Genomic DNA, 24194 nt, shown 5'->3' with positions numbered 1-24194 from the left:
ATGGACATTAAGCTCACTGCCATGGAATGAATGGGTCTGTGATAAAGAGGGGTTTTGAGTTGAGGTAGTGATTCATAGGCATGGTCCTAGTAGTGTTGTGAGATGATTGTGCTGTGAATGTGTTTGAGTTATGGGTTGCAGAGAAGAATTTAGGGCTCAAGATAGAAATTGAATGTGTTTGTGTTAGATTGAATCATTGCAGGGACACGATAAGTTTATTGGATGTTAGAGAACTGAAAAGAATGAAGCAGCGATGGAAGTATAGATGAATGTTAGGAATTTGCAGGGAAAATGGCTGAAATTTGCTGAGAAAAGCGCATAAAACAGCTGAAATTCGATCTAATCTTTGTTATGTTGAATCAACTCGGTACCAGCGATGGCTTATTCTGGTTAGCACGATGACCGATCCAACCAGCCAACTCAGACCGGCAATGACTTACACTGTTCAAAATAAGGAATGGGTTTGGTGAGTTGGTGACAGATTTGAGGGTGTATATGTCTTTTACTAAGCTGGATAAATGCCACCTATGCACTAACTGATAGCAACAATTTTTTTGGATGGAAAAGATCAAACGTGTGGCATTAAATAAACTCTGAAAAAACGGTGGCATTTTCTTAAACTGCAAATTGGAAGTGTGGCACTTTATTAAAATCCCCATAAAACTTTACAGGTTTACAGGATACCTAATTGTTCAGGTTCAGACTCCTGAATTCCAAGTAGTGTGAACCAAAAATCTAAATCAGACTGTTACTGCAATACATACAGTAACAAATAAATAACCCAACTATCTTAATAAACGGGTAACTTGGTTATTTTATCCCGTGAATATCCCTTAACACACCCACATAACTATCAATAACCAAGACCTCCTTGTATTTATCTGTCTCCTAAATTTGGTTCTTTTTCTGTCAGGGACCTCTAGATTCCTTTTTCCTGGAAACTAATTCCACTCTTTCCTTCTCCACAAATTTCTCAACAAGAAGAATGAAATAAAAGAAGAAACGAGAACAAGATAAAAATCAAAATTCATAACCATATTTATATAATTCAATTTTGTATATTTTTTTTCAATTGCTTATTATTCCATTTTTGGGAGACAAAAGCAACATTAGTGTGTTTATTCTCCTAATCAGATACTTTAGGGGGATGTCAATTATTCCTCCCACCATGTCTGTATAAAAACAGCTCTTATGATTTGACAAAAACATGTAGTACTCTATGTTGTTTTCATTATAAACTTCCTAAATAAGTAAATATGCATCGAAAAGAACTGTTCATTTCCTTCGTAACTCAACAGTTATTGTTTGCAAAAATTACTTACCTTTCTTCCTCTTACATCAATTGCCAAAACTTGTGTTGCTTATCAAATTGAATATGTTGATATATTTGTGAGAAGTGAACTCTTCTCCTCCTCTGCCTTCTCACCTCATTTCAGTCTCCTCCTCTTTGAAGAATCTTGACTGGTTTGAATGAAATTTGCACTTGAACCTTCGATCGAATCATCACTTTTATAGCTCAAGGATGTAATATCTAATACCCCATTAGGACTTTGGGGTACAGATGAGCCTGAGATACCTTCAATCTTAAAAGACTCATTTACGAGTGACACCCCTTGGATCATACCAAGGCACTTCAACAATTTCTCCTGTAAACAGGGGTGAGAAACCTATGAGGATACACATAAGTTATGTTTGATCATACTTTGGATTATTGGGGGAATTCACGGAAGTTATGTTTGAATATACCGTAATCTAAGTTATTGCAAAAGAAAGCAACAGAGCAAAAAAATTTAGATGAGTTGCAACCAAGTTTACCTTATTTATATGTTGGATGAAACCAAATGCAGACCTCTCAAGCTGCATTGCCTCAATCCCGCCCAATGATACATATATCGCCACTGCTGCAGCTAATTCAGAAGGCTTGAATTCGAAGAAGTTGATCCCTGAAATCAGTTCCAACCAACAATTTTCACACAATTCAGTTTTCTGCAATTGGAGTATTTGAGTTTGTTTTTGGTGGAAGACTGATAACTGGGAAAGACACAGACCTCTAAGTGTGCTTAAAATAAGTGCAAATGATTGAGAGATTAAAAATCTTGAAGGTTGACCACCATTAATCTTTGTGAGGAAGTAGTCTATGAATGTGAAAGGGGTCACTGATTGCATTCTCCAATTCAATGTACTTAGCACTAGAAGTTCCATTCTTTGAATAGTTTTAGCTTCAAAAATGAATTCGGGTTCGCAAACCTGCGCACAACCCAAGTCCCATTAAAACTATCAGAACACAAAGAAAATGCCGATCAAGTTCTAGCATTCAAAGTGCAGTGTTTGGTTTCATTGTGCAAAAGACAATGCAATCAACAGTTAGAGCTTTTTCTACCTGCAAATCTAAAGATAATATCAATTCCGTCTCCTCCATTTTAGCTGCTATGGACAAACAAGCCACAGCTAACAACTGCATCATCCATGACTTATCCCTCTAACAAAGGAAACACATACAGCAACAACACAATGAGACCCCAATCAGCAATTCAACCCAACATGGAATAAGTTTATTCTAACGAAGAAATGAGTGTTAATGCATACTGGGTCCATTAGTTTTGCAACTTACAGGAAGCTCATACGCCGAAAGGAACCTATCCAAGTAATTTACCGATAAATACGCACTCAAAGGTCCAAAATTGTGATACCCATGAACCTGTAAAACACAAATACAACAACCTTAAACATCATCGTAATGGAGAAACAAAAACACAATCAGAACAAACAACACAACGTAGAAATTCCCAGCAATATAACAAAATTGTCAGATCTTTAGATCAACATATCATACAGTTTATAGGCATCAAAGTTTGGGGCAAAGTCATCAAATTGTTACAGATTAAGAAGAAAACACTAAAAAGGAAATGAATCTAAAAGCTCAACAACCATTTAATAGAAACCATTAAGAAGTATCAGATTATCAAACCCCAAGACTAAATCTTTATTAAAGAGACCCATTTGAGGAAACTATATTAATCCAAAGAAAAATACACGAGGAATGAAATGATTACCTTCCCAATCCAATCAATAGTATCACTTCTGATCTTTAAATCCACCTCTCCATTCTGCAATCTCTTAAAGTAATCATCTCTTGGCAGATGAAAAGGTTCTCTCTGAAACATCAAAACTAAATCCGCTTCACTCTGATACTCAACGGAAAACCCATCCCCATGTAAAAAGTTAAGATTTTGATTATGGGTTTGATGTTCTAGTTGTTCAGAAAGAGCTTCCCCAAGCTCATAATCATTGTTTATGTTAATATCATCAACAACATCATCATTAAAGCAGATAATGCTCTCTTCTGCACAAAGAAGATTGGGGGCCATAAATTATAAAAAACTTGTATAAGGAAGTAAGGATCTTAAAAGTTTCTCTGCATCTGAAATCTCATCTCCAATTACTCATTAGATATTGTGGATGAAATGGGTTTTTCTTCTTTAACTTTCATGAGGGGAAGGAGGTAGAGAGAGAGTGTGCGTGTGTGCGAGTGAGAGCAGCAAGGACGGGGTTATGTAAGAAAAGAAAAAGAATGGACAAAATGGAGAAAAGCAAGTCAATTAACAATTAACCAAGTAAAAATTTACGTATCAACCCCCAATTAGCAGTAATAATTCAGTCATAAACTTGTCAGTTTCAGAGATCCGACAATGCAAGATTTATGGTAAATAATCTCACAAGTTCACAACACACGCAAATTTAACGTGGTACAAGCTCAAACTTGCTTAATTGACCTACCAAGCTCTTCATCATATATCTTATGATTCGATAAAAGAAATTCAATATACCATGGTTTTAGATCATTTTTGTTACCGAGAAACAGATTTCGGAAAAATGACAAGTTAGTTACTGACTTGTTACTTTTCTTACGATAAGAACTGAACTTGAACATTATGACATTCATTCCAACAAAAAGTTAGAACCAGTATATGCATTAAACCCTAGGTTATCTACCTTGAAGATTTGGAACCCGCATTCCAGACTCCTAACTAACAACTAGCTAGCTAAGAGCCAACGACTGTTAAGATTTAGTTAAATGGTGACAAGTTTTACACTTAGTTGACTTGTAATTGTCTGATGATAGGGTTTAAACGAGGTGATTATTCTGGTTGTCTGGCGTCTGCTATAAAATTAATGGGTCCAACTTCTCTTTCACAATATTGGTGGAAATGGGTCAGTGGGTGAATACTATAGATTATTAGCACGATGTTACCTTCAAGATCCAATGGAAAGCTTTTACATCCATTTGTACGAGACATGAAACTGGTAAAAACAAGAACTCTTTATCATTTATCAAAAGGACTTGTCCCTTTTACTTGGTTTAGCTAGAGATTGGACCACTTCATATATAAAAGAACAAGTAGCAAATTATACTCTTCTTTTTGCTCCCAAAACGGATGGAATCGGAAACCCGTATCTATAATTACTAACCCATATTATCTTTCTCTGCACAAAAACATGATTTTCTTGTTGAAATTTCAAGATGTTGTAGGAAAAATCATGAATATTATGCTTATACATCTTCCTCAAACCAAGAGCAAATGAAATCCCGATGATGTTACGTATGCTTCATGGGTCGGTTACGCAAACATGAAAAAGATTATTGATGTGGGGACTGGGGATTGGGGACGTGACTGAGGAAATCGATGCCTCCTTTTTGATGAACGAACAAGATTCCAGAACTATCCACTATGCGATCCTTAGATTCTTACACGTATCTTTATTCATTTTGAATGTGGCCATTATCTAACGTGAGAGTGCCTTTGGTGAATCCTCGCCTGCTCAACAGCTGTTAAAATATAACGCCCAGAAAAGACAACAGAACAACTGTATGTATGTCTCGACTGGACAAAAGAATAGTGCAACCACGATTACACGTGTGGTTTACCAAGAGTCCTTTTCCTTCCCTGGCTGCTGCCGCCATGCCATGTTCTTAGCAATTTTTTTGTGAACTTGTGAACCTTGATAACTCAGGCCCGGCGTCCAAAATTTTTTGGGCTGAAATGCTGAATACATTTTTAAAGCCTGTAACCAGCTTCCACTAGGGTCCAAACCTCAAATCTTTCTAGAGATGCACGTGGGTCGGGCGGGTCAGATTTTAGCTAATACCAACTAACAACCCAACTATAGCGGGTTTTTATTTTCATAACCAACCCTGCATCCACAAACATCGGGCGAGTTTTTGACCCGCCCGCTACGGGTCGGTCGGGTTCAGGTTTAAACCCACTTAAACTCGCTTCAGATTGTAGTTCAATATTTTCTGCAAGTTTTTCATCTGTAGTGTTTATATCTGTACCTGCTTTATATTCAATGATCATTCACACACACATGTTTTAAAGTTTAAACATACTTCTTACTTAAGTTCTTAATTACTTAAAAAATCAAACCATAAACATAAGTCTTCGTTGTTAAGCTTAAACAAGTACTAGCGTACTAGGATTAGTTTTATCAATGGTGTATATTTAGCGGGTTTTTTCGAGCGGGTTCGGGCAGGTTTTAGCTAATACCAACTACCAACCCAACTATAGCGGGTTTTTATTTTCATAACCAACCCGCACCCATAACGGACGGGTACGGATTAAAAACACACGGGCTTAGCGGGTACGGGCGGATTCGGTAAGTTGGGCGGGTCTTGTGTAGCTCTAAATCTTTCCATCTTCGTGGCATAACTTTTGGAACAAGTTTTGTGCATCTCTGTTTGAGCAAGTAAATCTATGTATATTTACATGTGTAAATCTCTAACGTAGTTTTCTAAGGTTTCTCTATTCTGGTAGACATGGAAGAGGAAAAGTTAAAAGTCAGCGCACCATCTTTCAAAAATCATGGATCACCAAGAAGAAAAAGCGTAAAAGAACCTAAGCCACCAAAAGAGAGTATAAAAACTGGCAATTCAGGTATGAAGCTCGTTAGAGACATCTGGTTGAACGAGTCGAAGAACAAGAATTTTGTATTCTCTCCGTTCTCAATAGACATTGCTTTGGGTTTACTAGCTGTTGGAGCAAGTGCTGAAACTTTAAAAGAGATATTAGGCTTTCTCAACTGTGAAAGCCTCGACCATCTACACTCGCTGAATTCTAAACTCATCGACTCTTTTAGCAAAGCAGGAGCTCAACTGTCTTTCGTTGGCGGTGTTTGGGTCGACAAATCTTCTCCTCTTAAACCTTCGTTCAAAGAAGTTACAAACATAGTTTATAAAGAAAAAGCCGAGACTGTGGATTTCATAAATAGGGTAAGCAACGAAAATCGTTACTCTTTTGTATTCACTATTGTTTTTCACTGTGTTTCTCTGCATATAGATAGACTATACAAATTATATAATTATATTATTTAGCACTAGTGAAACCGCAAGCGCGATGCGCCTGCCGTATGCCTGCTACTTGAACCTAAGATTGCGCGTTGCTAACAGTTCTGTTAAATAGTTTGTAAAAAATAAATGCAGGCACATGCGACACATATAAGCAGTTCTGGAAAAAAAATATAATCTCATTGCATTTACTTGTTCTGCACTGGTAAACATTAAGACTTAGGAATCCAACTTTTGATTAAAAAAGTTTACATAAATTATTCTACGGCTTCAACAGAGACTGGACTGTTGTCTGTCATCCACTGTAGTACGAATCAACTGTCAAAGTCCTTGGGTGACGACACGGGTGACCTGAGTTCGGAACTTGTCAGCATAAAAAAAAATTAACTATCAAAATCGAGCAAGGGTTGTTGACTGCCATCTATTTTGGTATCAATCCACTGCTGAAGTCAAGATTGCTCGATGATTCTAAGGCTGTGAGGAACATTTTCCATCGCTTAAATATCTGAAAGAATGACAGAAATGTAAGGTAACAATTAGATGAATAGACAAATCATTTTATCCCCTGACTAATCAAATCTTATGATCAGCTACTACTACACGATCATGCAGCCAATTCATAATCTGTGCAAGCAACATTTAATAGAAAAGACACATTTCAAGTTCTTAATAGCATCCAAAAGGGTAAGACAACAAATTGACCAAAAATAATTCATATAAGGATTAATGGGGCGAAGAAGAGAAATGTCCGCATACACTTCAGGGGTCAAGATCTTTTATGTCCCATCAACATCCTTCAATTGACGTTTCATATTTGTAGTCCATCCAGTAAATTCTGTGGAATACATAAACGATGATCACTAAATTCAATCTCTAAAAGCTATTCTAACACCTATCTGTTTTTCACTTTTGATTTGTTCGACCTACACTTCCATTGTAATAAGCATCTATAAAAGCCATATTTCATAAAATTCTAAAATGGTAGTTACCTTCAAACTATTTTCTATTTCAACTTAACATTTGGGCAGGGTGGGATTTGCAAGATAATCTCGCAACCTGCAAAATGATATAAAAGTATCAATTTAAAGTGGATACTTGTAAGCAGCAAGTAGGTTATTCAACTGCAAAATAAAAAAATTACATGTTGGTTTGCATGTTCATAAACACCATTTTTTCAGCCAAGATCACCTCATTTTGTTGTAATATTTAATAACTTCCTTCAACCACATGTGAGGCCCATCATGTGTTCTTTGAGATGATCATTAAGTCTATTTGTGCCCGGTTAGTCCAAAAATCTTTGCTATCATTTTTTCCTGCAAACTAAAATATAGACTGATCACTGATATACTCATGGTTGCATTTGTAAGTAAGCAACAAATGACGTAGGTTATAGTTCATGTAGTTAACTGCAAACATTGAGAATTTTGCACGTAGGTTTAGTTTGCATCCTATTACATTACTAAATTTACGCAACACGTAACTTAATCATACTAACTGATTTACTAACCCATATCCTATAGTTTTAATGTATCTGTTTGTACCATAAGTAAAAATGCCACATAATGAGCCAAATTGGTACTTGAATCATCTATTGGCCCTCATCCAAGCCCGCTAACCAGTCAACCGAAGTAGCCCACCAGCCTGACCAGTATTACATAAAATCAATGACCGGTCAATGGTCAAAGTCAACACCCGGTCAATGGTCAAAGTCAACTCCCGATCAATGATCAAGATCAATGGAAAAGTCAACAACCGATCAACGGTCAAAGTCAACCATCAGTCAATGTCAAGACCATGTTGCCAATGGTGCTGCCATCTAGTTTCCATTCATGTTGCCAGCGGTGCGGCCAACCAATTCCCAGCTAAGTATTCTATCGCACTGTCAACCAGTCTCTACCCGTGCAACTGATCCAGTCTGCCAACCATCGTCCATCCATACTGCCAGCCATTGTGCCTGTCAACCATCAATCCAGTCTGCCAGCATGCATAATTTATCATGGAAGCATGAATGAGCAGTTTCATGCAGAATTTATCATGGAGGCATGAATGAGCAGTTTCATGCAGAATTCATCATGGAGACATAAATGAGCAGTTTCATGCAGAATTGAAGATGAAGGCATGCAGAGTTAATTCCAGCAGTTTCATGCAGAATTGAAGATGGAAGCATGTAGAGTTAATTCCAGTAGTTTCATGCAGAATTGGTTGCAGGGCATATTAATGCCATTTAAATCTATATCGAAATTAGTTATTAAAACTGTATAAATAGAGATGCCTTGATAGAGGGGGTGGGTGGCCAATACTGAAAAAAATAGACTGTAATTCTATTATCAATAAAACAATTCTCCCCAAGGGGATTCACCCGTGGGTGTAGACAAACCATGCCGAACCACGTTAAAACCCGTGGCTCATTCTTTGTTCTTCAATTCGTCTCCTAACCAAAAATACATACCAAATCATCGATTACATCGTGTTTCGTGCCCAAAAGTAATTTTGGGTACAAAAATTGGCGCCGACTAAGGGGATTACGAGAAAATGAATCATGTTTTCCCATTGATAAAAGTTGTACAGAATGCTTTAAAATCATGTCCGTGAAAAAGCTGTTTGAACGTCGTGAAAAATCACTGTTGCAGTCCAGTTGATCGTAACTGCTGCAACCCAGTTTGATCGTAATAGTCGCAGTCCAGCTGATCGCAGCTGTTGTTGACCATATAATTGCAGATACTGCAGTCCAGTTGATCACAACTGCTGCAAACCAGATTGGCTGTTTCAGATTTGCTGAAGCTATTACCTTCTGAAACCACTGAAAATCGCATCACTACAAAGTCCGATGAAAATGTTGCCAGGACGCCCGGTCCGCGGCAAAAGATGTAGTGAAACACCATCAAAATTGTTGTAGGATGTTCGATCCGCAACATGATAGGGTCAAAAGTTCGTCGCAATTTCCGCCAAGGATCTTTTTGCTGTAAAACGGGGAAAAAACCCTAGGAAAAAACCTCTTAAAAAAATCCAGAAATTTCCGGTTTGGATGCCTTCAACAATTACCGTTGCAGTCCAGTTGATCGAAACTGCTGCAGTCCAATTCTGATCGAAATCACTGCAGTCAAGCTGACCGCAGCTGTTGCAGTCCAGTTAATCGCAGTTACTGCAGTCCAGTTGATCGCAACTGCTGCAGTCCAGATTCGCAGTTCGAGCTTTTCGTAAACTATTACCTTTGGAAAGCATCCAACCTTACCACTACAAGGGTTGTTAAAACTATTGTCAGAGCGTTCGGTCCACGGTAAAATATGGCGTAAAAACATCATCAAAATTGTTGCTGGATATCGATCCGCAGCATGGCTGGATCCAGTTTTGATTTCAATCACTGCAGTCCAGCGGATCGCAGCTGCTGCAGTCCAGTTAATCACAGTTATTGCAGTCCAGCTTCATAGTCAGAGGCCACCAAGACCGACTCATTGGAAAGAATTCTAAGATTGTTGCCAGGATGTTCGATCCGCAGCATATTCAAGTCCAAAGTTGGAAAAAATTGCTTCTCAAATAACGCAATGTCCACATGTTCGAGTTGTGGTACGTCAAAATCACTACCATCATGATCGCAAGGTTCTCAAGTTGCCTACATCTCTAGGCGGTTGAATACCCAAGAAAAAACCTCCAGAAAAGCATCTCAAAAAATTCCAGAAAAGTCCACAAAAGTGTAGCAAAACCATGGTGAAAGGTCCATGAGAAACAACAACATTCCCTAGAACCGTTGCTAAAAGTCCGAGGAAAAAGAAGAAAAACAGAAAGCTGTTGCAAAAAAAGATTTAGGAGAAAAGGCAATAGTACACGAAACTGTTGCAAAAGGCAGACAACAAAGATAACACTTCTACCAGCCGTTGCAATATCAAAGGCAACAGTTCAGAAAGGCGTGGCGAAAACTTTCAATCAAAGAAAAAAAAGAAAAAAAAATAAAGTCGGCGGCAAAGCCCGGTAGTCCGGCGGCCGATCTCAATTCCGTCCAGCATCTGGAAAATTTCGATGCTTCAAGTTACATCAAACTTCGATGTCTGCGTATATCGACCTTCGATGCTCTGTGGTATATCAAACTTCGATGCTCTGCAGTACATCAAACATCAATACTTTGGAAAATTTCGATGTTTCCTATTTCATCAAATTTCGATGAGCTGCGTATATCAGCCTTCGATGCTTTTGAAACATCAAACTTTGATGTTCTGTGATACATCAAATTTCAGCAAGGCAGTCTGAGTCAGCAGCGCCACATCAGCAGAGAAAGGCCACTCAGCAACCCAGAACCAACCAAAAACTGCCACGTCAACACTGATGTTCCACGTCAGCAGGACACAACGTCAACATATACCGAGAATATTATGTTACCGTTAGAGGACGACATCAACATTTTTCGTTATGACATCTGTGTGACGTCATCGTCACCATCAGCAGCAGGTTGTCGGAAATTTCATCCTCTCCGGCGATGATGACAGCAGCAGACAACCGGCGGCTCCACCCGACCGCCCTAACCGGCGGCCTTGACCAGCGGTCATGCCCGGCAGCTTTCCTGGCGGCGACAAGGGTGGTCGACGGCGGCGGATGGCGACGGCGGCGGCAGACAACGCTTCTTCGGTGTAGCACGACGCAACTTAATTCTGTAGCCCCGATCCAGTGTAGCGTGATGCAACTTATTCTCGTAGCTCCGATTCAGTGTAGCACGTTCTAACTTAATATTGTAGCCCTGATTCAGCGCATCACGGTGCAGTTTAGTTTCGTTGTCCCTGGATATTTACTCCCCGATGGATTGAACTGGAGGATATTTCCGTCCCAGCCGAGCCAAGCGAGCCAACTCAGTCAAACCAAGCCGCCAGCCGAGCCAAGCTATTGACTCGATGGATTTTTCAGCCTCAATTTACTTAGCTTGAGGATTTTTCGGCCCCACTTTGTGGGCTTAGCCAACTAGACCCAGTTTTGGGCTTGGTCATCGATCTTGCTTCTTTATATCTACTTCATATGACGTCCGAATTGGATGATTTTTGGCTCGTTGCGATCGCATTTCGATATCCTACATCATGAAGGTAAAAATTTTACAATTGGAGAATAAAATTTTTGGTACAATCACGTCATCAACATGTTTGGAGCAAGGCGCTCACCGACCAATTTTGTTTCTTCGATAACTTCTTCTCCGTGCGTCCAAACGGAGTAATTTTCGGCCCGTTGAGATCGTATGCCAGTTTCCAACATCACGAAGGCGAAATTTCAAACGTTTAAAGAAAAAATTATTTTTTGAGATTGGAACGGCGACATCGAAGATGGGCGCATTTTAAATCACCATATGAAGCCATAACGAAATCCTCAATGATTGATGTTGTGTCGATTTAAGTCCACAACATGAAAAGTTCGTGTCTGTCGTGTAGATTTTTAAATATCAAGGAACTTATGTTCGGTGATGATCATAACTGCTACAGTCCAGTTGATCGAGCTGTTGTAGTATAGTTCCGCAGAAAATACTGCAGTCCAGTTGATCGAGTTGCTGCAGTCCTTTTTCGCAGTACTACAGTCCAGTTGATCGAGCTGTTGTAGTCCAGTTCCTCAGCAAATACTGCAGTCCAGTTGATCGAACTACCGCAGTCATTTTTTGTATAATTACTACAATCCAGTTGATAGAACTGTTGTAGTTCGGTTTTCCTCAACACTGTATCAGTACAGTTTTCCTCACAACTGCTTCAGTCCAATACGATCGAACTTCTGTAGTTCGGTTTCTCAGCAACTACTTCAGTCCAGTTTTACTTATAGCTGTCATAGTTCAGCTGATCACAGCTTCTGAAATACAATTCCATGACAACTGTCTTCAATCCAGTTATGATTCAACTGGTGCTTTCCAGTCCCGCAGACAGATCTAGTTTACAAGTCAAGCTGAGACGCTAAGGCACCAACATTAGACGTCGTCGCTGGAAAACATCAACATAACCAGTCACTAGTGGAAAATGGAAGTTAAACTACTGTCAGGACATGAAGTAATATCACTAAAAACGACTGTGTCCATCAGCTGAATTCTAGAAGTGGTTTTTTCCAAAACTACTGTGTCTGAAAAGAGTTGAATTCTTTAAAAAAACTAATTTCTTTAACAGTAGATAGACAAAAACTGACAGAAACAGTAGTTTTTTTTAATGATATTTCATAAAAAAAAATTTGATATTGATTCAGCTGAATCCAAAGCTGATTCAACTGAATCAAAAACTAAAAACGGGAATTAATTAATAATGACTTCGAAATTGAATATAATAGCGACTTTAAACTCATTTTTTATGGAATAGTGAATTTATTGAATAGTGAATTCAATTTACAATTTCAACTATCTCAAATCTTCAACTGTGTCAAAGTTAAAGTTGGATTTACTACTTCCTACTTCCCCTGAAGAACCAATAGATGCTGATATAGAACTTTTAGACGAAGACCTATTTCCCAAATCAGACCCAGAATGACCACCACCACTAGCACCATCTCTCCCACCACCAGGCGGAGAACAGAAAGACCCAATATCAGTTCCCCCCGTCGTCTCCTTCAACAACCCAGTCAGTAGGTTGCTGCGAAGCCTTAGGAATTTCATTTACTTTCCCACTGAACATGACTAAATTCTCACACACTACAAGGGAGTCTTTGTGTTCCACTCCATCACTGTTCCGAGTCCAGAACCACCTGCAACCATCCTTTGATAAAAAAAATGTATATATTTAGTGGGGAGTACAAATGGTTTCTCAATTAGGAGAAAAAATACGAATCTGATATATGGACGATGTCTACCATGAGATAAACCCCAATATATTAAAATTAAGAACACTTAACTATCTTCTCGTAAAAAAAAAACAATCATAAATGTCGGCTAAATGTGTACATTCATAACAATGGCACTACCTGTCGAATGTCCAAAGCAAAAACAAGAAATTCGGTGTGTTCAGGAAGAAGTTATCACTTACTGTAATTGATATTCTGAGTAATATAAATGCCACTCTGTGGTCTTACTCCAATGTCGAGTCATGTTAAAAGTAAACTGAGCAGTGTAGATGACTGCAACAGCTAACAGAGATGGTGGTAACCTAAGCATGTCATGATCAACCAAGGATAGATCGATCAAGAAAAAGGAGATAAGCTCAAGCTGGTTCAAAATGCAGAAAATATGTTAGTATCCAAGCTATAAAAAGTTATAAAATACTATGGATCAACAGTTTAATCTGATGGAAGACTAACTATACAAACCTTCTTATCAGACTGAGCCGTTTTAAGGAATCTTTTCATAAATACATATGAAGTTGGAACTGACATATTGAATTGAAATGTATTTACTATCGATTTCTCTTGCAAACATGTTTATGCAGTGTTGGAATCACAATGTCGAAACTGGGTAAAACTAAGGATGCTAAACATGTTTCTGCAGTGTTAGAATCACAATGTCGAAACTGGGAAAAACTAAACACACTTGATAAGAGATATATGACTTAGAAGTGAAACATTTACCATAGAAAGAACTTGCTTCCTTGTATAAGCCTTGTCAGAAATTAGAATAAGATCATCTACAACTTCCTCATACTTGCATGCTAAAAGCATTGCTGTAATTCCGACCAACTGAAGTTTCTTTCATTCCACAGTTTGGTGGGCTAAGAATATGTCTATAATGTTAACCATAAGGAATAATGTCTCATCCATGAGCTCAATTTATAATGCACCTGTCAAGATTCAAACCAAGAAGGATGCTTAGCATATGTTTTGTTTACCCTTTCTAGGAGATAGAAAATCATGTCAAAATTTCGTATACCTCGATTAACCAATCAACTAGGATGACCCTCATCTTCTCATTGATGTCGGATTGCTGAACCATATAGTTGGGAGATACACAGCTAGAATTCTGCAAAACAGGAAAGGTTCAGTCAAGTTACCTCAGGCTTTACAAGTCTACCCTATCTTACTTTTGCATTCTTACTTTTGAAGTTTTGGGGATTTCAGCAATAAAGAAAGTAATGGTCAGTTTATATGTATGCATTTTTGATTTTTCTCCTAGAAGATGAAGTAGCAATACAACAAACCAAATGAATTTAAGAAATGAAAAACAGAATATTATCCAACGATAACCTGTTTTAACCCATGAATCCTAGCAAAACTCTTCTCTAGATTCAGTAACTTCCTACATAATAACAGATTCAACTCAAAATTATCAAACTCAATTGATAAATTTCTCCATTTAAACCAAAAACACTAATAGATTCAACTCAAATAAAATTGCAATTTTGTAACCTTAAATTGAACATATATAATTTAACCTTTAGTTTTTTTGTTGCTTCCTGCACATACCACATCAAATTGAACTAAGGTTGATGGATCTGCGAAATTCCTTTCATCTAGCCTTCGATCCTACACATCACATGAGATAATAAAAATCAAACACTAAAACCTTGATGTTGATGCTTATGGCAACAAATTTCAAATTAAATCACAGATATACGAATCAACACTTACCTTGCTAGAAAAGCTCACAATTTGTTACGGTGAGATTGAGATTCTCATCACTCTCGAAGACTATGACCAAGTTGCAGAACAGGTTCTTCCATGACTTACTACAATATTCACACCATAACTTATGTAAACATATATAACAAACCCAATGTTAATTCCAGTTGAAATCAAATTAAATTGAAATCAAATAAATCCAGATTTTCAAAATTAAATTTAACCAAGATAACGAGTTCTAAATTCAATGTTCGGAGTTCAAATCTAAATAGAGATTAATAGTTAATCTTACCGTTTTCATTATTTCACAAGATCACTATACTTGTGGTCATCATCTTTTCTCGATCAGAACTCTAAGGATTGTAAAAAAATTGAAAGAAGAAAGGAACCCTAACCATAAGATAGTAAAATCATCCCTTACGATTTTTCTGTCTTCATCAACATCCTCTAATTATTTTTCTGTAACATCTTAGTGCTATTTTTGTTGTTTAATTAGACAGATTATAAGAGAGATTGAGAGAGAGGTGGGGATGGAGAGTGATTGATTTGGTTTACTAGGTTTTAGTTGATGGCTAGGGTTTGTCAATTTTATTCTCAGATCGAATGATGTCAAGAAATTTCTGGTGAAAGTGAAAGGTGAACAAATGAACTGGATTTGAGATTCAAGGTTATTCTGAGAGATTAAAAGAGATCGATGTGGTGAGTGAATGGATAAGAAGAAGAAGATGCGGTAGCTGTGAAGTCCGAGTGAATAAAAAGAGATGGGGAAATTTCCTTTACAATTTTTTTCTCATAGAAAATTCAGCCTCTCACAGTGGTTTGTCAAGGTCATGGAAAGGCTGCATTTTTATGGAAATACGCGCCCGTAATACGACTGTGAAAGAAACAAGTTTTCCATTTTCTTGTAAAAAAAACTGGGTCTCACAGATCATATAATTACCCTGGCCCATGGAAGTCGTTTTTTCAAAGCCCAGAAAGTGGTTAAAATCTCATTCTCCACTAGTGAGTGGTCATCCTAATCACCTCATAAACGAAGTCGCAATAACACTTTTAATATGGTACGTATACAATTTACATATTTTTGCATCATTTCATATAATCATACATACTTTTGTTCACTGGGACACCTGCAATGTGGCGAGCGTTATCATGTGCCAAGGCATGTGAAGATGCACACATCTCAATTCTGCGCGAATCTGGAATAGTGGGATTGGCCCCCTGCGCGAATTCCAGATAGCAAAAAATCTTTCAATATCATTTCATGCGCGAGCAAGATGCAGCAAGGTTGTACAACCTTGTGCGAGCATTGAGCAACATGACGATCACTGTCTTATGGGGGCGAGTTGCATATGACTTCACCATAGATGACCATCACTTGGGGACGAGATATGTAACACCTCATGGTCCAAAAATAACTCTTTTGGGGGGAGCTGCGTGACACTCCATACGCTTGGGGGCGAGTTACATAACACCTAAATGCAATGCGGAATTCATCTTCTTAAAATCGAAACAAAAGGTAACCCAAACTTCTTAATCCTCCAACTAGTTACAGGATTAAGAAGGGGCGAGCATACACCCTAATATTTTGACGCAATTATTGCAATCAGAAATGTTAAACTGCTACAACTAAGTTGATCAAACTTCTGTAATACAGTTCCTGAGCAACTGCTGCACTCAGTTAGACGCGACTGATGCAGTCCAGTTTTGCTCATCAATTCTATACTCAGTTGGACGCAAATGATGTTGTCTTTTTTTATTTGTAACTGTTACACTCAGGTTTATCGAACTGTTTTAATCCAGTTCCTCAGCAATTGTTGCAGTCTAGCTGATCGAAGCTACTGCAATCCAATAATGATCGTTGCTGCTGCAGTTCAGCTGATCGATGCTGCTGCAGTCCATCTCTGTTCGTCGCTGCTGCATTTCAGCTGATCGAAGCTGCTGCAGTCCATCTATGTTCGCATCCCCTGCAGTCCAGCTGATCGCAGCTGCTGTAGTGCAGCTTTGCTCGTTGCTGTTATAGTCCAGCTGATCGAAGCTGCTGCAGTCCAGCTCTGTTCGCAGCTCCTGCAGCCCAGCTGATCGCAGTTGCTGCAGTCCAGCTGATCGAAGCTGCTGCAGTACATCTCTGTTCGCAGCTCCTGCAGTACAGCTGATCGCAGCTGCTGCAGTGCAACTTTGCTCGCCGTTGATGTAGTTTAGCTGATCGAAGCTACTGCAGTCCAGCTATGTTCGCAGCTCCTGCAGTCCAGCTGATCGCAGCTGCTGTAGTGCAACTTTGCTCGTCGCTGCTGTAGTTTAGCTGATCGAAGCTACTGCAGTCCAGCTATGTTCGCAACTCCTGCAGTCCAGCTGATCGCAGCTGCTGCAGTCCAGCTTCGCCCGTTGCTGCTGCAGTCCAGCTGATCGAAGCTGCTGCAGTCCAGCTCTGTTCGCAACTCCTGCAGTCCAGCAGATCGCAGCAGCTGCATTCAGCTTTGCTCCTTGCTGCTGCAGTCCAGATGATCGAAGCTGCTGCAGTCTAGCTTTGCTCAATGTTGTTACTACCCAGTTTTGCTCGTTACTACAGAGGACAGTTTTTCCGTGGCCGTCGCAGTCCAGTTTACCTCAGTCACTGCAATCCAGTTCTGCATCAACTATTGTGAACTAGTCGACATCGCTGCTGCTATCCTGATTCATATAACTATTGAAGACATATAAAGATCGATGTCACATCCAGTAGCACAACCAAGAACATTGGAGGTCCAACAACGCACAAAGTCTGTTACCATCTCAACTACTAAAGGGTCACACCCTTTCACTCGCAACTACCTCGACTCATTCCGTAATTGATAACAGCTTAATACCAACAGCTACTACTACCTAGTTTGGTCGGAGATTTCTGACAGTCTGCAAATTCAAATTTCGTTTACAACAACAGCTCACACAGATTCCAGCCGAGTGAAGTCAAATATAACTCATCTTTTCCAAACAATACTTACTAGTCAAGTTCTACGCAACTACCACAGTTCATTTTACATCAACAGTTACAGCTCACTTTCAACACCACTCCGCTTCAGCATCATGCTTCTATTGCAGTCTAGTTCAGCATGCAGTCCATTTTTTGCATACAACAACGATTCATGCCCAACTTTTGCCCGCCGATCTCCCAGTCACAATAGCCTCACTTGGGGGCGTCTTGATTGTGATTTCCTCAAACAACAAGGGAAGTTTTCCAATCACCTCAGCATCAATAATCCACACTTTGGGGCGAGTTTTGTCATTGACTAAGAAAAACGAAAAATTCTTAACCCCCAACAAGTTGGAGGTTAAGAGGGGGCGATGTTTGTACCATAAGTAAAAATGCCACATAATGGGCTAAATTGGTACTTGAATCATCTATTGGCTCTCATCCAAGCCCCTAACCAGTCAACCGAAACAGCCCACCAGCCTGCCCAGTATTACATAAAATCAATGACCGGTCAATGGTCAAAGTCAATACCCGGTCAATGGTCAAAGTCAACTCCCAGTCAATGGTCAATATCAATGGAAAAGTCAACAACCGGTCAATGGTCAAAGGCAACCATCAGTTAATGTCAAGGCCATGTTTCCAATGGTGCTGCCATCTATTTTTCATTCATGTTGCCAGCGGTGCGGCCAACCAATTCCCAGCTAAGTACTCTATCGCACTGCCAATCGGTCTCTACCCCTGCAGCCGATCCAGTTTGCCATCCATCATCCATCCATACTGCCAGCCATTGTTCCTGTCAACCATCAATCAAGTCTGCTCATTCATGCAGAATTTATCATGGAAGCATGAATGAGCAGTTTCATGCAAAATTTATCATGGAGGCATGAATGAGCAGTTTCATGCAGAATTTATCATGGAGACATAAATGAGCAGTTTTATGCAGAATTGAAGATGGGGGAATGCAGAGTTAATTCCAGCAGTTTCATGCAGAATTGAAGATGGAAGCATGCAGAGTTAATTCCAGCAGTTTCATGCAGAATTGATTGCAGGGCATATTAATGCCATTTAAATCTATCTCGAAATTAGTTATTAAAACTGTATAAATAGAGATGCCTTGATAGAGGGGGTGGGTGGCCAATACTGAAAAAATAGACTGTAATTCTATTATCAATAAAAAATTCTCCCCAAGGGGATTCACCCGTGGATGTAGGCAAACCATGCCGAACCACGTAAAAAAACTGTGTCTCATTATTTGTTCTTCAATTCGTCTCCTAACCCAAAATACATACCAAATCATCGATCACATCGTGTTTCGTGCCCAAAAGTAATTTTGGGTACAAACAGTATCCCTTTTGGGTGTCAATCTCTACTCAACTAAGCTAAATATCAAGTCAATAATATAACATGGTATAAAACTTGTATGTAGAGTAAAATATCAAATTCAAGTAATTCGGCGTACCAAAATTTTGCACTACCTACCAAAGATTTTTATGCATTTATGCGAAGAGTTGTGGCTAGAGTGCACAATACGCAGAAAGAGTCAAAGATATATCGATGACCTACAGTGAAGTACTCAAATAAGAATGTCATTAAACCCTCACCTGAAATTCTCAACCCAATGCAAATTCCATCACCACCTACTCGCTTCAATAGCTATAAAGCACAATTGACAATGATATCAGTCGTTAATCAAAGTAATATTGCAACCAAAGGAAAACTGAGCATTACTTTCTATTAGGAATTTAAACAAAAAAAATTATAAGTACGGATAAATAATAATTAAACATAAACCCCTAACTAAAATTAGTGTATTTGAGTTTCTTGGTTTCAACTGAAATTCAACTCACACCCAAAATCAGTCTTCAACTTGATTAAAAAAAATAGTACTAAGAAGTACAAAGAATCAAAAATTGGTAAAAAAAAAAAACAACAACAACAACAAGGAAATCAAACATCATAACTCAGGACTTGACAATTATGCTAGGGATTTGAGCGTACCCACATCAAAGACACTTACAACATAACCGTGATTGATTCAATGACCGAAAATGAAAGACCATAATGAATTCTGATACTTACTTGAGAGGATTCGCCCAAGTTTGTTGGAGTTATCTTCTTCATATGATTCCACCATGGATGACCCAAAAATCCCCAATTGGAGAAAGGAAAAATTGAAAAACCAGAATCCCTAATTCTTTGTTTTGCTTCGTTTTAGTTTGAGGAGGGGATGGATTACATAGAAAATTGAAAACGAAAACATAGATTCAGGGGTTCGAGAGGAAACGAAGAAGAGGGGAAAAAAAATCTCCGGAGCTTTTCTCTGGTTTGGGTTTTGGTCCAAGAAGAAACGAAGAAGAGAGTAAAAATATAGAGGAATTGCGTTTTGGGGGATTCGATGTTAATACTCCGTGTATCCATTTTACAGAAATATCCTTTGTTTTTTGGAACTAATACACACGGTAAGTAATTGATATTTTAGGGTATATTAGTAATATTAGGAAAGGCTTGACCAAAATGGTTGACGGTTGAAAAGGCACCCTTTTTTTATTATAATAAGATTTTTTTTTGAATAAAATATAATATGGCATGCTGTTTTGATTTGTTATTGTAACTTAATTCAGATCGCAGAGGTGCTGGAGAGGGTGAACAAATGGGTTAAAAAAGAAACCAGTGGATTAATTCAAGATCTCATTCCTAATGGAGTCGTCGATAAAGATACAAAGGTTATACTGGCGAATGCACTCTATTTCAAATAATTTTGGGAGTGAAATCAATTTAAGCCAACTCTTATGAAGAAATCAGAGTTTTATCTCCTTGATGGCGAAAGATCAGTAAAAATTCCCTTTATGTCGAGTGATAATTATCAATATATTAGTTGCTTTGATGGCTTCAAGGTACTTCAACTCCGATACAGAACATACATATCAAGAATGGAAGAAATTGCTCGGTATTTTTCTATGCATATAATTTTACCAGAGGATGGGCTTGGTGAACTTTTAGAACAGGTGAGTTCTGATTCAGCTGATTTTCTGGATCGACATGTCTCGGTCAGTCATCCATTCGTTCCAAGTGGACAACTCAAGATTCCGAAGTTCAATATTCTTTTTAATTTTTAAGTATCACGAGTACTCAAGGAGTTGGGTATAGTTTTGCCTTTTGATGAATCCAAAGCAGAGTTGACTGAGATGGTGAATATTGATACTTCTAGTAATGAACACAAGAACCTTTATGTTTCAAATGTTTATCATAATTGCTCTGTTGAAGTTGATGAAGAAGGAAGTGAAGCTGCTGCTGCTTCTACCGCCGCTATTCATACGTTATGTTGGTTGGGAAGACCCCTTCTCCTCCTCCTCCCCCTCCTGTTGATTTTGTGGCGGATCATCCTTTCATGTTCATAATCAGAGAGGACAAAAGTGATGTGGCGTTGTTCATGGGACATGTCCTCGATCCTTCTCTAAACTCATAATGACTTTAGATAGATGTTTTTGTTTTTATCATTTCTTGCGGTTTTAAAACTGATTGATAACTTTAGAAATTTATTTCTCTTTAAACCTTTGGTATTTGTTTCGCGGTATATGAATTCCTTTGTAAACTTTGAGAATTTCTAATTGTCAATAACATCAAAAGTGGCTAATAACATCAATTTCTTCCTCTTCTAATTATAAGAAAAGACGTTGTTTAAGAAATTCCTGGAAGCTTTGGCAACAAATATTCAAGCGCCATCCAGACAGTACGAAAATCAATGCATAATATCATCAGAAGAGAAATGAAACGAATTGGATTTCTGTTGAGAAGTAGGTAATAAACTTACAAGTTACAAGGCTTAGGACCACAAACCCCCTGTTTATCCATGATTGGTGATTGACGCGCCACAGTTTCTAATGCTCCATTGACTCTTCGCTATTGTCACATCGTGGAATGGATAAAAATAAACACAAAACATGCATGGCTTATGGAGTTCCTCCCGAGTTTGCATTTGACGTTATTCTTGACCATTCAATGTTAGGCTACAATATTAGAGTACCAAAAAAAAGAGAGGCAAAACTAGCTAAACCAATTGTGAATGTTCGACATGTGCTTCAGATAATTGGTTTATATTTTTCAATAACTAAGAATGAAGTTCTTTTTTTCTTCTTTTGTTATATAAGCTTGAAAAATAAAACGTCACTGACTCACTGCACACTGTATTGAAGGTTAAACTAGAAGAAATGCGTATGTCCTTTAGCACTGTGAGATTAATGATCGACTTCTATGGCATTTCGAAGAAACCTGGTGCTGCTTTACAGGTTTTAGGTGATATTGAATCGCTGACTTCCCCGGTTTCAAAATTCAATCCAATGCTTCTGTATTCATCTTTATTTAGGACGTTGGTTAAGTGTAAAAGGAGTTTGGAGGCCATGGATATACTTGAAGAGATGATTTTACCGGGTATTCCGCTAGATATCCAGACTTTAATTTACTGCATGCTTGGCCGACCATGTGGATTCATTTGTAGGTGGCTCTCTGCTTTCTTGGCAACAAAGAGAGCAATATCCGGAGGATAGTTAGCTACCGAAGTCTTGGATGAGAGCAAATCTTTGGCAGATTCTGAAACTGCTTCTTTACCGCTGATACAGGAGTATCGTAACAATAGTTGAGCCGTATTAAGGCTAGATAGTGACGTGAAGATTATCTTCAAGGAACGAAAGTGATGTGAAGATTATCTTCACATGAATTTAAACAAGAACAACAGTTGAGCCGTGTTAAGGATAGATAATGTCTAGAAGATACTAGAAGTTGGTCGACAAGCTTTGTTTGATCAACAAGTTTTGAGGTTTCCTAACTTAGATAGGATTCCTAGTTTAGATGAGTTCTAAAAACTCATAGCTTTATTTTCTTTTTGAGCAAGTTTGCACTCCTATAAAAGGAGGAGAGTTTTAGGCTAGAGAGGGGAGGAAAAACGAGAGAGAGTGCAGCCATTCTTATGGATTGTAATAGAGTTTTTCTTTCAAAGCAATAAAGAAGTAGAAGTTAGCAGAATCAATTGAGTTCTTTCCTTTGTGTTCTTATTCTTTTCTTTTTGTTCTCACAATCTTTCTTCACATCAGTATTAACTCTAGGTACCACTGATCGTTTACGTATCAAGTGGTATCAGAGCCACGTTCTGACTTCTAGGGTTAGTCGTGGTGCATAGTCTCAACACGAAATCAGTATACACGATCAGGAGAAGATACTGTCGTTTTACCAGACACAAGAAAACCTAGAGAAAGTACTAAAGTTAAGATGGGAAGTGAAGATGACAAGAATCCTAAACTAACAAACGAAGATAAACTTGCAAAGCTTGAGCTACAGATACAAACTTTAACAGATACCTTCGCGGAGTTCATGAAAGCAAGTACTATGAAAACCAAGCGTGGGAAAAAGGGTGAAAAGGAAGATGAAAAAGAAATCTCCTCAGAAGAAGAAGAATAAGAAGAGGAAGACGATGTGATAAACAAAAATCCATATGGAGGTTTGAAAATCGAATTAAAACTTGAGATTGACTACGATGGAGTCATGGAAGCTGAGAAACTTGATGGATGGATAGACAAGTTGGAAACATACTTCACAGTACACCAACTTGTGGAGTCACGAAAAATCAGTTTTGCAAGTTTGAAGTTGTCAAACCATGCTTCTACGTGGTGGAAAGCCTACAAAAAAGGTATGATACAGAACACATGACTTGGCAACAATTTAAGGACCTCATTTATCCTGTGGGTTATTTGGATGAAAGATGGTATAAGTGGAAGCACCTTCAACAACGTTACCAACAAAGTGTTCAAGATTACACTACAGAATTCTACAATCAAGCCTTGGCTTTAGATGTGGATATTACTAGTGATGAGATTTTCCGGAAATACAATGGTGGACTTGTGGATTATATACGAAGGGAGCTAAAACTTTTCAGTGTAAGAGACATTGAAGATGCCATAACCAAAGTTGTAGCCATTGAACAGAAGGCTAAAGGTGTTGCAGAATCAGACAACAAGAGAGTTGCTACGAGAGGGGAAGATAGAACTCAAAAAAAGGTTGAGACAAGTAAGAACAAGTCTCTTCCAGCTGAACGAGAAGAAAAGGTGTGTGAGCATACCAAGGAGAAAGGTCACCTAAAATACACCTGCTGGACTCTTTATCCTCATCTTAAACCGAAGAAACTACTTGAGTCATAAGGACAAAGAAGTTTTAAGAAAAACACCATGATAGCAGAGGCTGTTGATACCGAAATAATTTTCGAAATAGATCAACCAGATCCAAATCTCATGTTGATGACAAAGCTGGCAGACACAGAACAGGTGAATCTTGATGAAGAATTATTCCATGTCAAGATTCAAGTAAAACAAAGCATTGTTGAGGCCATCATAGACTCTGGTAGTCAAAAGAACTTGATCTCAGAAAAAC

The 24194-nt window shown here is 38.4% G+C and overlaps 2 protein-coding genes and 1 pseudogene across 2 annotated transcripts; 1 reads left to right on the top strand and 2 right to left on the bottom strand.

Moving 5' to 3' along the window:
* Window positions 1-1047: 1047 nt before the first annotated feature.
* On the bottom strand, window positions 1048-3540 carry LOC113296965 (cyclin-D2-1-like). Its single transcript, XM_026545335.1, has 6 exons — window positions 3054-3540; window positions 2612-2698; window positions 2381-2479; window positions 2049-2247; window positions 1816-1943; window positions 1048-1646 (listed from the first exon to the last, which is right to left on the bottom strand). The coding sequence occupies exons 1-6, from the start codon at window positions 3366-3368 to the stop codon at window positions 1428-1430; spliced, it is 1047 nt and encodes a 348-aa protein (XP_026401120.1). The 5' UTR covers window positions 3369-3540; the 3' UTR covers window positions 1048-1427.
* Window positions 3541-5815: 2275 nt separating this feature from the next.
* On the top strand, window positions 5816-6458 carry LOC113349351 (serpin-ZX-like). The gene is made up of 2 exons (XM_026593326.1): window positions 5816-6268; window positions 6336-6458. Exons 1-2 carry the CDS (start codon window positions 5816-5818, stop codon window positions 6456-6458), a joined length of 576 nt encoding a protein of 191 aa, XP_026449111.1.
* A 6225-nt stretch (window positions 6459-12683) lies between these two features.
* On the bottom strand, window positions 12684-15131 carry LOC113349342 (annotated as a pseudogene).
* Between the last annotated feature and the right edge of the window lie 9063 nt (window positions 15132-24194).

Source organism: Papaver somniferum, chromosome 1 (assembly GCF_003573695.1).
Source record: "Papaver somniferum cultivar HN1 chromosome 1, ASM357369v1, whole genome shotgun sequence".
NCBI lineage: Eukaryota > Viridiplantae > Streptophyta > Magnoliopsida > Ranunculales > Papaveraceae > Papaver > Papaver somniferum.
The sequence above is the reverse complement of the archived record's forward strand: the minus strand, read 5'-3'. Positions and strand labels throughout refer to the sequence as shown.

Bases quoted from the DNA above. Each gene is read 5' to 3' on its own strand.
- LOC113296965 (XM_026545335.1), bottom strand. From the start codon at position 3,368: ATGGCCCCCAATCTTCTTTGTGCAGAAGAGAGCATTATCTGCTTTAAT. The intron at 2,248-2,380 runs GTAGAAAAAGCT...GGTTGTGCGCAG, and splicing joins TATTATCTTTAGATTTGCAG to GTTTGCGAACCCGAATTCAT. The intron at 1,647-1,815 runs GTAAACTTGGTT...CCCTGTTTACAG, and splicing joins TCATCCAACATATAAATAAG to GAGAAATTGTTGAAGTGCCT.
- LOC113349351 (XM_026593326.1), top strand. From the start codon at position 5,816: ATGGAAGAGGAAAAGTTAAAAGTCAGCGCACCATCTTTCAAAAATCAT. The intron at 6,269-6,335 runs GTAAGCAACGAA...CTCTGCATATAG, and splicing joins CTGTGGATTTCATAAATAGG to ATAGACTATACAAATTATAT.